This window comes from Ischnura elegans, chromosome 1, assembly GCF_921293095.1.
Source record: "Ischnura elegans chromosome 1, ioIscEleg1.1, whole genome shotgun sequence".
Lineage (NCBI taxonomy): Eukaryota > Metazoa > Arthropoda > Insecta > Odonata > Coenagrionidae > Ischnura > Ischnura elegans.
The window spans coordinates 162,349,492-162,364,244 of NC_060246.1; the positions used below are offsets into that span (position 1 = coordinate 162,349,492).

At 38.1% G+C, this 14,753-nt stretch overlaps 1 protein-coding gene across 2 annotated transcripts; it reads left to right on the forward strand.

Moving 5' to 3' along the window:
• The first annotated feature begins 20 nt into the window (after window positions 1-20).
• On the forward strand, window positions 21-14,327 carry LOC124172809 (dnaJ homolog subfamily A member 1). 2 transcript variants are annotated; one of them, XM_046552297.1, is made up of 8 exons: window positions 21-130; window positions 225-371; window positions 917-1,205; window positions 3,309-3,493; window positions 6,036-6,190; window positions 8,928-9,046; window positions 12,006-12,171; window positions 13,367-14,327. In XM_046552297.1, the coding sequence occupies exons 2-8, from the start codon at window positions 240-242 to the stop codon at window positions 13,515-13,517; spliced, it is 1,197 nt and encodes a 398-aa protein (XP_046408253.1). In that variant the 5' UTR covers window positions 21-130; window positions 225-239; the 3' UTR covers window positions 13,518-14,327. The 2 variants fall into 2 exon arrangements, with proteins under 2 accessions (XP_046408253.1, XP_046408258.1); XM_046552302.1 differs by having other exon boundaries at window positions 123-371.
• Window positions 14,328-14,753: the final 426 nt, after the last annotated feature.

A 14,753-nucleotide genomic window follows, 5' to 3' on the forward strand; every position in this document is an offset into this window, starting at 1 on the left:
TTTCTCAAAGGTTCTCGTTGGCTCGGAACATTCGAGAAACCTTGCTTGCCTGCAGAGACGGACCGGGAAGACGGCGTGATACTAGCTGTTCGACGTCGAGTTCTGTCCTGTTATTACCGTGGTGTACTTAGTGAGTTTACCTGGGAGAGGAATTGTTACTTTCCGTAGTTACGGTCTGTAATTCGGCATTACACACAGTATTTCGTGTTTTCTTCCGATTCTAGGGATAAATAGCCAACATGGTGAAGGACACGAAATATTATGATATCCTTGGTGTCAAACCAAATGCTACCACGGAAGAATTAAAGAAAGCCTACAAGAAATTGGCGTTAAAGTACCATCCAGACAAAAATCCCACGGAAGGGGAAAAGGTAATGGATATTAATCGGTTTATCTAATGGTTGTTTCAAGTATTTCGTTTCTATTTGACCTTCGAAACTATTTATGTCGGTAATTTGAGTTGGTGTTTGTGTAGTAATATTAAACCTCTGCTTTATTAAATTACGTAGTTCCCGATGTTTTTATATGCGTTGAATTGCAGTTTGTCGGAAGGTAATATTGGCGTGGTTAATTGATGCCATTTTGTAGTCTGCGTATGTGTTGTTTGCTTCAATTTCGTGGTTAATATTTAATTTAATAAGGTCTACTTCATCACAATCTACATTTTATATCTCCTGTATGCAATTCATTTTTTGCTAAGTTGTCGCATGAAAGTTGAGGTGCATAAATTGAATGTTGGCGTATTGATTAACCTATCTGGCGCTATGGTAGTACGTCAGGTACTTTTCACTATTTTGCGTTTGCTTAATTTAACTCGAAGGTAGATTATTAACTGGATGGAATTTCCTACGTGGAATTGAGTTTTATTCATTGAGAATTTGAAATAATTTTCCGATGTACTCATTTCCATTTTCAGTTCAAGCAAATTTCTCAGGCGTATGAAGTGTTGTCAAATCCGGAAAAAAGGCAGCTGTATGACCGGGGTGGCGAAAAGGCCTTAAAGGAAGGAGGTGGCGGAGGATTTTCCGCACCCATGGACATTTTTGACATGATATTTGGTGGAGGATTAGGTGCTAGTAGACAGAGACGTGAACGAAGAGGAGGCAATCTAATTCACAAGTTGAGTGTTTCTCTGGAAGAACTGTACAAAGGAGCTGTAAGAAAACTGGCTCTTCAGAAGAGGGTCATCTGCGAGAAATGCGAAGGTTAGTAAAACTTGGTGTATGTGGTCAATGTAGAAAGCAAAGCGAATAACATGCTGTGGGCGGAGCAGAGTTGTACAACGATCCGACCGATATGTGTTTTGTTAACCATCGCATTCAAAATTATTTATTCTAATGCTACTCTATTCGAGTGCCTCATTTTCGTATCTGCGATTCGGTCCGTTGTAAAGTGCCTTTTATTTCCGTAGTCAAGTTAGAGAGCCGATCTGATGTAATGATCAGATCAGTCATGTTTAGGAAAGCACATGATTCCGGCCGTAATGAGGAGACGCCAGTATAAGTGTAGGCAATGTGAGACGTATGCTTGGATAGTTTAAAAAAATCAATCATCCTCTTGATTTGCACGGATTGTAATAATGTATCTAAGAATATATGAAGAATATACACCAAAGGAAACTAGTAGGGGTTGGCCTGTGAGGCATCAACTGTCCTATCCTAGAATTTTCTAAAATATCTTCTGTGGTGACGTTACTGCTCTCTTATTCTCTCTCTGCCTGACGTTACTGCTCCCTCTCTTCCTGTCGCATCCTCCCGTATCGTCTTTCTAAATTTTCCTCATTAAGGGTGCCTGGTTATACTTGAATTTAAGATTGGAATTGGGGGATAATTCTAATAAGTTTTCGACTTCTGTGGTTGGCAAGGTTGGGAATGTAAATTAAACCAGTAAACAGACCGGTCTTCAACGTTTGTTTTTTTCAGTGATATTATATCTTTTCTTAGAAGTATTCACAGCAATCATCAAAACAGCATAGGTTGTGGGTGTGTAATGTGTTTTTAATGTCTTAAGATGCATGTTTTTTTCATTGTAAGGTGTACTTTGACAACTAAAGATGTGAATAGTAGCAATAACAATAATATGTATGTATTTGTCTAAAGCAAGCACATTAATCCTCCTTTGCTTGAAAAATAAAACCTAAGTCTTCATTTAACCATTAATCAAAAATAGCTACTTTTGTTTTCTCCTCCTTTACTTTGAAATACTTAACCGTATTCACATGTCTATCAGTCGCAGTCTTTAATGGAAGTGCGTACCAATGTATTATAACGGTGGTCTTCACACAGGAAATTGATGTGAAGTATTTGAAGCTGATGCGATATATCTATTGCACTTGAAGAAATTGTCAAAACTGGAGCATCAAACTTGGCGATTTATGCTGGCTTCTGGTCCCCGCCTTCTGAGCTTGCCTCTTGGATCCTCTGGAGCTTGAAACGGAGTGACCTTAGGCACACAGATTGCAATTCTGCTTTTAGCATGGGGTTGGAACTCCGTCAACTGTTCTAGAAATGGAATTGTCTTTTTTTGGTGACTCTGGAAGCTAGTATGTGCCTTCAAGAGCCTTTTGAACCTCTCATTTGGCTGTCGTAATGCTGGGGCGAGGGAAAATATCAAGTTGACAAAATTCAAAAGAATCTTGTGTTATAAATGTATTATGTAGTTTGGAATTCCTTATTTGCATGTATTTAATGTTATTCTACGGTATTTGCGGAAGAAAAAATGACTGCGTCAACCATTGTGTAGATCGTTTGATGAAATAAGGATGATCTTTAATCGTTCACAAATATCCGACTCATGAAAAGTGGGTGACGACTTTCTATGATGATAGGAAGAGTGTGAAACTACTCCTTTCTATTGTCGTAGCATTTTGGAACTGAACTAATAACGCAAAAAAACAATAGAGGACAATGTAACCTGAAGCATAGTTGGTTGTGTGACTGTCAATGTCTTTCTGTGCATTCACGTCACCTCAGTATCTCATTGGAATAATGTGTTACGAAATGTTAAAGGCATTTGGTCAACTTTCAACGGTCTATTTCTTTCAGTTTTTGGAAATATTGTAGCATTGGTATCTTAATTTAAGTTCTTCTAATATTAACGGTAATCTCATGTTCTTTTGATAAGCATGTTTTCAGATTGTGCTGCTTCACATAAAAGCCTTATGGAATCTCAGAAATTAATAGCCTTCCGTCGTAGAAGCTGTGTTTTGTCGTTTCGTAGAGAGCTGTGGGTTATTACCTTTTGACTGAGCTGGCATCTTTGCTTGGCATTAGAGTTTGTAAATTCTAATGAAGTGGAATGGTTTGCAGGGCGGGGAGGGCGCAAGGGTGCTGTGGAGACGTGCACGGTATGCCGTGGCACTGGCATGCAGGTGCACACGCAGCACTTGGGACCAAACATGATTCAGCAGATCCAGTCGATGTGCAGTGAGTGTCATGGACAGGGTGAGCGAATCAACCCAAAGGATCGCTGCAAGACCTGCAATGGTGATAAGGTTTGTGTCCTTCTTCATAAAGCTCTCGTAAATTCTGAAAGACAATGCATGTCGCATTCACCATGTTCTATTTGACTCATTGTAGGTGAAAAAATAAATCATAGCATTTAGTGGTTTGCTGAGAATGACTAAATATTGAGGCTTGAAAAGTGCTTTCTTGTATGTGCTCTTTCCTCTGGAAAAATTTTCTTGCAATGTCGTTGTCTCTGTAATAGGGGGCTTGGGGATAGGTTTCTTAAGTTTCATTTCAGTGAGTACCGTGTTAGGATTTAAACAACTTACACAATTAAATGAATTTTCTGCTTCTTAGAAACTACAGAAAATCAATGGAGAATGCTTTGAGACCAATGGTGCAGTGAGGGGGGATTTTGGGGGATAAACCCCCCCCCCTCCGAGAGCTCAGAAATGTTTTAAAGTTTAATCCATTTTACTTAATTGGATTAATATTACTTACAGAGTAGTGTAAATGTTAATAAAATATCTCAGAAAGCCGTAAAAGTCACAATTTTGAACCATTTATCTTGAAATTTTTCTGAAGGAGTGCCCCCGCACCTCCCGATTACCCTGGTGGGTATTCTACAGCCCCAGACACCCCAGTATTAGTTGTGCCTAAACCCCCCCTCCACTCCCCCCCAAGCCTTAATTCCTAGCTGCGCCCGTGCTTTAGCCTGGGTGCATTCTGGATTAACAACATTTCTGGTGAATTGATTAGTTACGTGAATGTTGGCAACACTGCAACACGGATTTTTTTTCTGGCTGTGTGTTGGGCTTGGTGGAAATGATGCATTGTTGAGTAAATGAGAATAAGTTCTTTGTCTGTAAATCACAAAGGTGGGTAAGTCATGAAAATAATCCTGACCAACTCTAAATGAAGGGAAAATGGGACAACATTTTTTCAATCCACCTAAAACATCAGTATTTCACCCCTCTATATTTTTCAACGAGCACTCGTCACAAATTCCTCATCATTTTCACGGCTACTAGCATGAACTTCTGTAATTATCAAATCCTTCAATTAGAAGTAATCCCACTTCCCATATGTTACCCCAAATAATAGCCAATTGAATTGTAACTCTCGAATTTAGTATCAGTAATGGCATCTATTCTCGTAAGTGAGGAAAACATTTGGGAAATAAAGAATACTTAGCATTAATATCATAAACAATATTCTCAGTCGGCATGACTCAAGTGGAGAGAGGCCCTTGGGGCTGTACAAAAGTCACCTTTATAATGACCAACTCAAGAACATAATGCAGGGTGGCCTTTCAATGCACTCATGGAACCGCTTATCTCAAACCCAGGTTCAAAATTGGGAAGGTTTAAAAATGTTCTCAGAACATCTACTTATGAAGAAGAATGGACATATCTGACACAAAACTTACTGTAAGGCTTCTGCACTAGGGGCATAACTGGCTGTTTCACTCCTTGATATTTTTTTTAAAAAGACAAAATTTCTGATATGAAATGAGTGCTTTCCCCTGGGAAAACAGAATCTCAATAAACGTGTTCTAAACAAAGTGTTCATTCTCACTGCTGCAGTAGATGCATGTAGATGAAAGACAAAAGTAGAAATCCTCTTCATGAAGGTTGGGTTTAAATGAATGAAAAAGTAGACAATTGTATTTCAAGAAGGAAAATAAACTCATTTATGTTCGTAACATTTATCACAAAACTGCTGGTCTCCTTGGATTGTTTTCAAGTAATTTTGAGTTTGCAGGGTGCACAATGTAAACTTCAGCCCATTTCCATTCCTCTCCTAATAAATTCCTAAAAGTTCAATGATTTGTGATTTCTGTCAAGCAAAATCACCATGTCTAGGAATCCCGAGTAATGCAATGGAGTATTTTGGAGAAGAAAACTGCAAATTAGTCGACCAGCTCACGGAAGTAGCCCGAGGACAGCTAGGCTTTGAGGTGGCAATTGAACCACACAGAGCAATATTTTAGGTAATGCTATTTTAAACGAGACCAATTTTGAAGAACTCCTTTGGGAAAATCTTCTGTTATTTATATCGTTCCATTAATTAGATTTCACGATTATCAATCTTTTACTGCACTTGACATAGACAACTGCTGTCTATGACAAGTAATGCTGGACCAAAATTACGACTCCATCTTTATTTAAGAGTGGATTTTATAATACAATTTTGCTTCTTGACATGGTGACTGAAAAGTATGTTAGGAAACAGTGTGTCATGCCTGAAAAGGCGGGTGCCACTGCTAAACCAAACGCTATCATACCCCACTCCCTCCGTTGTCAGCAGCTGGTGTGGCACAAATACAAATAATAAAATCAACTACTTTCAGTTCAGAGTTTAAGACTCATAATGTGAATCAAAACTAGTCTCATGAAATAGTTCTATGAAGTGGTAAATAGCAGTACATTCTGTAGTGAAAGATGGAACAGTTATACATCGATCTTATACGCTTGGTTTAAAGCAGCCACTCCGGTCAGTTTGATAAGTTTTTCTCTTCATCTTTCACAAGTTGGATTTTTTTTAGAGAAGCAAGCAACTCTATATGTACCATTTTTATCCATTTAGGTTGTTAGGGAACGTAAAATATTGGAAGTTCATGTAGATAAAGGAATGGCTGATGGCCAGAAAGTGGTCTTCACCGGTGAAGGTGACCAAGAACCAGGTTTGGAGCCTGGAGACATTGTGATTGTGTTGGATGAAAAGGAGCATGATGTTTTCAAGTAAGTATAGCTTCCTATCCTAAATACTCACTTATATTTATGTACTTTGTGAGGGCTCATTTTGTGAGGTGTTCATCATGGGTGTGTGCCTTGAATTGTGGAAGGCATTGTTCTGGCAAGCATTCTTGGAGTTATTGTTGGCAATTGCAAATTCCACTTGGTGGGTTCTGTATAACATTGCACTGATAATGTAATTGTTTTAGTAGAATTATGGTGTTTGTTTTTTGTGCCAAAAAGATTTCTCCATTTTGTGCAGTTCTAGGAGGTCTTAGTATTGCACGTCAAGTGTTCTTATTTTGGCCTCATTTCTTGTGTTTATTTTTATTGGTAAATGCAGTGGAAGCCCAGTTCAGTTAGAATGGCATTTTACGAGAATTGCATTGTAGCGAGTGATAGTCTTTGTACTGCCAAACAGCTTATGTCTTACATGTAACATAAATTGGATTTAGCTAGGTCAAAAAGGTCTTTCAACTGTAGTAGGACAGTTATTTCTCGAGGGCGATTCACTGCTGATCAAGGATTAAATATTTTGTTTTGTATTAACAGTTTATGAAACTAAAAATACGAAATGTGTGTCCGATCTACGACACCTAAGCCAGTTATGTCCCAGCATTCATGTGGTTTACGGCCTTGAGTACGCTTAGGGCATGCACATTTCACGTTCTTCTATTGTTAAGATTTAAACGTAGGGAGAAAATGGAAAAACCTAGTGTGCATGGGATATACAGAGCTCATTGAAAAAAATCTGCTGCTATAAACATGTGAGAGAGCTTAACTTATTCCCATCAGCAGGGATTAGCCTCGAATTAGTATCTAAATAATTAAGGAAGGCCTTAGCAACGGGTGAGTAGATGCTCTCATAATTTCCATGTTTCCACCTCATTGTTATACGACTAGTGATTGCAGTTTCCCTGGCAATCCTGCCAGCATCTTTAGATCAGCATGAGGAATGTATGCGGAAGTGACTGAACTGTAAAAGGATTACTACTACTGCCACCACTTAAGCGTACATTTATAGACCTAATCGCTGTAAAATACGGCTTCTAATGTTAAGATGCCGGCAAAACAGTGCGATATCCAAAAATCATGAGAGCAACCAATTAATTATACTATTTAATTCTATCAATCTAAGACAATCATATTACGTATTTACGAGAATTCAGTATCCCCACTCTAGCTAGATGGACAACTGGATCAGTGTATGAACGGAAACCTGATAAAAATAAACTCCACCATGGTGGGTAAAGGAAGGGTAGTAGCCTTCATGGTGGGTAGTAACCCTTGCACAACCCACGCCCTACCCAGCATTAAGGGTAAGGGAAGGATAGAAAAATCCTTCGTCTACCCTTCCTTGGAACTCCTTCCCTTACCATCAGTGTACCCTTGGCTGGCTACGCCACTGTACACAATAGTTTCTATAATTGTGTGAAAAAAGCTCATTTAGAAGTTCTTTCATTCACATTTTTAGGATGTAACCTATTTGTGTGGCTGACAATGAGACATCGCGAGAGTGATGTTTGGTATTTGTATGCCGATCTTATTTTCTGAAACGAAATAGGTGTGGTATAAAAAAGTCACAGCTTTCTTCCACATAGGCTCGGGTGCGAATCTCATCTTAAGATTTTGTAGTATAAGTTTTGTTAAGAAGCATCACCTTACAAGTATGAGGTTGTTAAGGCACTAGTTCATCATCCTCCAATATGTAGGTTCTGGGTTCAAGACCATGTGTAGGCCAATTTTTTTTCTGTCATATAATTTTAGAAATCACTGTAACAACTCATCCCCATTCGTTTAATTTAGTTGCTTAGCGATTTTTTAAATTTTTATGTTAATTTATGGATTTTTAGTTTTTATATTAGTCCTACCCTTCCTGTACCCTTTATTGGGGCTGGCCAAACCCTTCCCCTACACCCTAGGAAGGAGAGGGCCTACCCACCAATGTTCTAAAATACCCTTTGTCTACCCTTGCTGAAGGGTATAGGAAGGGTACACCTATCCTTCCTCTACCCCTCATTGAGGCTGGATAAACCCTTCCCCTACACTCCAGGAAGGAGAGGGCTTACCCACCAATGTTCTAAAATACCCTTCGTCTACACTCCAGGAAGGAGAGGGAGTACCCACCAATGTTCTAAAATACCCTTCGTCTACCCTTGCTGAAGGGTATAGGAATGGCTCACCTATCCTTCCCCTACCCTCATTGGAGGGTTCACCTCTCCACAATGGAGGAGTTCATTTTTATCAGGGAAGCGTTGCCCAAACAGAAATATGATCTCATTTCTCCAAGTGCAGTGAAAATTTTGTTGTGAAAACTTTCTTGTATGAGGCAACAAAATAACCCCTTCCCTGTTAACTATCTGAGCTGCTCAAGACAGTTGAATTGGTACGTTCATTTGAGCATCTCTGGTGAGGATTTCCATAAGAGTTGGTGGAGGTGGAAGGCTCGGAAATGGAGAAAGGTAGCAGTTTTATGAGTTGATTTAGATATTAGCCTTTTTCTAAAGGCTTTCGGTTATTTTTTTTTATTCCTGTGTGAGATAATGAAATAATTGCCACGGTATCACTGAAGTAAGCTGGGTTAGAAGTTCAATGAAAAGTTAACTGATGCAGACCCACATATGTATAACAAAGTTTGGTCGTAACAAAGTGAACTTCCAGCCCCCTCAACTTCATTATTCAGGGGCTGCATTGTATTTTAAGTTAAGTGATATATTGATTGAATATTTTTTCTCTATTTCAGGCGTTCAGGATGTGATCTAATCATGAGAATGAATCTTGAATTAGTGGAATCCCTGTGTGGCTTTCAAAAAGTGATTAAAACTTTAGATGATAGGGAATTATTAATTACGAATTTACCTGGTAAGTATCCCTTTCTTAGCTACAGCTCATAATTAAACAGCGTATTTCCTTTATCTAAGTATTACTCGGTGTATTCACAGGGGTGCTCATTGGGATGGTGGGGGGTCATAATTGAACTTTTTAACTCGGCACACATTAGAAATTTTTTTGGAGGATTTAAATGAAATAATCAAATGAGCAATATACCAATTGATTAAAAATCCAATTTATTTTGATGCTCAGTGCTGGGAAGATGGATGTTATTACTGAGCAGTAAGTCATGGATGCAAATGTGCATTGTTATATGGCACCCTGGCACTGCACTGTAGACACAATTGAGTCTCATGGGTACGATGTGTTAATGATGTTTTAAGAAATTAACAGTCCCTCAAATTTCTGTGTGTCTGCTTATAAGCCCCACAGAATGCTACTCTTGTAAGAAGGGGTGCCTTTTTTTTGCTGCACGTACCTGTTTCAAAAGGTGGTTTTTATTATAATATTGTGGTTGATTTTTGTCATCAGAATTGAATGGGATTGGCAGTGAGGTGGTTCTTTTCCCGGGTTCTACTTGTTGGGGATAGAAAAAAATTGTCAACCTGTATTGATATGACTGATGTAATTTTTCCATATTTTTATCAGTCCTCTCTAAGAATTTTATTGTAAAATTCTTGGTCAAATGTAGGATAGGGTCTGATTTACTCTATTTTAAGATAGTTAAGGCCTGGTTACACGGTGCATTAACCCGTACGGGTTAATGTATGAATGCGTGTCTGTTTGCATGTCTGAATTCATGGACGTTTGCGTGAACGAGGAGCATGAATGAGCGGTTACACGGTACATGCGTTCGCACAAGTTTTCACACATTTTCTCGTAACGCGAGGAGTTTAGTTTTTATTTATTCCCTTAACAGTGCGCAAAATTTAAATGTGAAAACAGTATCATTAGGTAGGAAGCAGACGATACCTACCAGAAAATAATTCCCTTTTCGTTGTTTCCTATAGGACCAGGAAATTTCACATACTGGTAATATATTTGCGCTGCCGTGTAAACAGTGGTTTTCATTGTAGTTGCCGAACTTGTTTCATTTCGTGCCAGTAATATTTATTTATATTTAATATTTATCGTTATCGCTCGCTTAGTGCTATATCTCAATAGCACTCTATTTATTTCAAACCGTTATCAAAGTTAATACTTAGGCTGAAAATTTGTAGTCGCATCTTGTTTTTAAGCCGTGTTTACTAGACATTTTTCTGTCATCTGTTTCACTGACAATGAGTGTAGATGATGAATAAAATCTTCTCGGGTTAAGCACCGGGTCAGGCTTTTTGAGGCCTCAAAAAGCCTGACCCGGTGCTTAACCCGAGAAGATTTTACTCATTCCATTCGCCGGGAAAAACTACGATCATTTAGTGTAGATGATGTATGAGAGTAGATATTTTTAATAGTTTGTTCTACTTTTTCCGGGACGGTTATAAATTTAAGAAGATATTTGCTGTTGATGGAAAAGATGTTAGTTTAGAGGTCTTGTCGATTTATGAACTTGCGTAATGTGAGTCGTATTTTTGTGGTGGGCCAGCGCATTCCCACCTCGGGCGTATAAAAGGTAGAATTGTCGTTAATTCGTATGGTATAAATTATGTTTAAATGTGTTCTAGAAGTCGTATGATAGCCGTTGTATTTCACAAATGTCGTGTTGAAAACTCTGTGACAACCTCATTGATTGTTTTGTTCCGGCATAATACAACCAATAAGATACCATAGGAATAAACTTGGTATATCCGGCATACATACAGGGATAATCTATACGAATATTAGTGTTGATGCAAATGGTGAGTTTGTGGTAGGATTCAAGCACTTACGATACAGTACAAATGAACAAATACGCGTAAAGAGTTACTGAATAGCCAAGACGGCCGTGGAATAGCCCTGCAGATGACAACTAAATGTGTCGTTTCCCACCAGGTGGCTCTGTTATCAACTTGTGCGAATGCATGAACGAAATTAGAACAGGTTCTATTTTCCGTTCACGCGTTCATGCATTTGTACATTTTGGGGTGGTTACAAGGTGAATTTTTCCGTTCATTCTCGCGTTCATACATTTAGACATTAACCCGTACGGGTTAATGCACCGTGTAACCAGGCCTTTAGGCTTAAGTGTTGTGAATATATTGAAGTTTTCCTGAAGTTGATCAATCAAATTGTTACGTAGTTCATGTTTTACATCAATTTAAATTGCCTCTACGAGCTATTTAATATTCCACTGTTTCACTTTCTTTAAATACATATTGATTGTTTTGTCACCATGGTTACTCTAGGGTGTCAAGCAGGTGTAAAATGCATAGGTTTGGTGTAATGTTCAAATTGTACAATAATGACAAATAGGTGAAAAATGTGCGGGAGATTTACTCAGAATGTGGAAGCATTTATGTAAATGTAGTAGAAGTATGCAAAGTTGATTTCGCCTAAAATGTATTTAATGTATCAGCAAAATATTGTCGAAATCTTACCACATTCTTTATAAATCAGTGGGAACTTATCAATGTTCACCAAATCACCAAATACATTTGTACAAAAGTCACCATATGTTTTGGTAAGAGGTCCCTCTGGTATCTCAACCCACCTTATCCAACTGGCATCTGAAGTATTCACCTATTGGCTGACTTTTTCATGGCCAAATGATGTGACTGATTGGTTCTGCTGTAGAAAAATGAGGCAAAACTAGCTGGTTAAATTACTCTTGTCTGCCTCAAAACCATGTACTGGCTGTAGGAAATGAAGACTGCAGATTTTGCAAATAAGATCAGTTATAAAAATAAAGTGCTATTTAAACACCACTGGCTGTATTTCCAAACAGTTTGGCATGGTTTCAAAAGTATTTGCCAAGCATAAATTCTTTATATTGCCTCATTTAAAAAAAACATTTTAAATTGTTATCAGTGTCATTTGTTAACTCATTAAAGTGATGTTTATATATTTTTAGGTAACGTTACTAAGCATGCTGACGTCAAGTGTATAATGAACGAAGGTATGCCTCAGTACAAGAATCCATTTGAGAAGGGACGGCTAATTATTCAATTCTTCGTAAATTTCCCGACCACCATTTCTCCTGATGCAATTCCCATGTTGGAGCACTGCCTCCCACCAAGGTGAGATACTTTGTCTTCTCTGTGCAATACAGTTACTGTTCATGATTGACTAGAAGCTGCTTCAGCTTGGATTTTCTGTACCCATGTGGGACCTGAATTATTATTGTTCTTGTTTTTTATTTGTGTTCTTATTATTGGTTTTTGGTTGTGTATTTTTTATCCGCAGAATATTACATCTTACTCCCATAGTCTTATTGTGCCCTGGCATACATGGAGGGAAAGATTTAATGGAATAATTTGTTAAGACTAAGTGATCCAAAATTTTGCCACTTTCATGAACAGGGCATCACATTAAAGATATCAGTCAGGCTCATATATTAACTTAGGCACCCTTTTAATTCAACACAACAAATTAATTCATAAATGTTGAAACCAATGGCCCTGGATAAGTTCTCGCAAAGAAAATGAGGGGACGATGACGGCTACTGCTAATTCACAAATTAAGTTGCGAAATATTGCGAACACACTTGCCCAGGAAAGGTACTCACAAGGAATATTCAGGGACAACAACACGAACTGTTGCTTCACAAATCAAATGATAGACAGACTATACGAAAACGATTGATAAGTTCTTGAGGTGAAACATCAGGAGCACATAGAGAGGGAGACGGCATGTGCAACCGAATGCCACTATTTTCATTACAATACTTTTTGTCTGTTTCGCTTCGTCAACCAGAATTGTTGACTGTTAATCATTTTACCTTCTTTTTTCTTCATGTCGTTTACGAGAATCGTTACAATGGCCTATGTTGCAAGTTTGGAATTTGTTATGAAAAGGTAATGGTAATAAATTTTTAATTCCACAAATTTTAACATGACGCGTAATATTGCTTGAAACAGATTTTCCTGTATGGCTTCGATTGAATTTTTCTTTCAAAATCCTGGCAAGCTTTGCTAATCATGTATTGACTTCCAACTTAGGTTGCATGAAACTGCAATTTTTGAACTTCCAAAATCATGATTGGCCATGGAGTCAAAAATCATTCTATGTATGAAGGGTTGATGTTAGTAAAAGAGGTGCCTAGGAGAGAGGTTTTTCCTGGTGTACAGATTGTGTGTGGCTGGGTCTTGGCTGTCGTGTATATGAAATGGGTTCCATAGGCAGAGATTTTCATATACATACATGTGACGATGGCTATGGTTGAATTTTCCTTTCAATATGCTGTGCTAAACATGAATTGACTTTGGTCCACAGGCCTGAAATCATCATTCCTGACGGTGCTGAAGAGTGTGTGTTGGAAGAGTTGGACCCGGAGCAGGAGGCTAGGCGGCAAGAATATAAGAATGCATATGAAGAAGATGATATGGGCAATGGACCTAGCAAAGTGAATTGTCAGACCCACTAATCGTCTGCCTATTAGGGGAATATAAATTATTTAATAGGAAAATGATGTGAACGTATATGTTTACTGAATGAAGTGATGTACGGTTTGATCCAGCTTTTTCCTCTTGGAGATGTCCCATCAACTACTCCTGCTTAAATTTTCTGGAGTCATTCAGGAAGGGCATGAAATGCCTTCAACCCCTTGAAAAAGAGTTAGTTGTGCTCTTCAAGTATTCCTTGTCTATGGCGTGTCACTAGCATTCTTCCTGAATGGCATCTCTAGGCTTTAATTTTAAACATCAGATCTAGGACATTAAAAAGGAACGTTGGGTTCAATGCCCGGTTCATGTTTTGGTGTTATCTAAATGACTTTTACATGCGATCATTGTGGCGGAATGGTTAGCTGCTTGTGAGGACAGGTGCGTGGTGTTTTGCTAACTATTAAGTAGTAAGCTATATAATTATGACTTCTGCACAGTCCTTTCAAATAGATTGAGCGAAAATGAAATTTATTGTATAATGTTGCAGTGACATTTTCTCTGAGCCGCCTTTGAAGGATTTTGTTTGGATCAACACGCTAGGATGTTATTTATTTTTCATGAAACTGTGACTTATTTTGGTCATGTTTTTATGATCCGTATTGAAGTCGCATTGATTCATGGATAATAGTTGCATTTTCTCTTCTCACCATATTATTTTCAAATGTTTTCAATTTATCTGCAATATAATGTTGATAATGGCCATTGCAATTGTATAGTAATTGTGTTGGGCCTATCAATTAATGTTAATCATCATTACCAATGATACATAAATAAAGAAAGACTTTTCTTAATTTTGTTTCTTTTGTGTTCCCGGATTGTTTAGTACTTTCTAATGCTTAGCAATAGAAGTATCTACAATCCGAATCTATAAACACATTGTTTAAAATTGATTACAGTCAAGATGCTTGAACGTATCGTTATTAGTAGTATTATGACTTTCCCTGGAGAGTCATACCTTCCTCCGTGGCTGTCAGCACAGCTTCTGTAGATCAGCTAAATTGAGAAGACAATTTGACACATTATTTCTAGTTTTTAAGAAGGCCTATTGCTCATAACCTCTCCACAAACTTTTACACAAACAACTGTCAGGCGGGCTAAAGAAAACAGTAGTAGAATGAACGTGCTACTTCATGAATGATCATAAGTTCTTCACGGACTTGGCTCTGATGTAATTAATATTGAAAGTGACATCAGGTGTCCCACTAGTAAGCATAATT

Bases quoted from the DNA above. Each gene is read 5' to 3' on its own strand.
- LOC124172809 (XM_046552297.1), top strand. From the start codon at position 240: ATGGTGAAGGACACGAAATATTATGATATCCTTGGTGTCAAACCAAAT. The intron at 372-916 runs GTAATGGATATT...TTCCATTTTCAG, and splicing joins ATCCCACGGAAGGGGAAAAG to TTCAAGCAAATTTCTCAGGC. The intron at 6,191-8,927 runs GTAAGTATAGCT...TCTCTATTTCAG, and splicing joins AAGGAGCATGATGTTTTCAA to GCGTTCAGGATGTGATCTAA.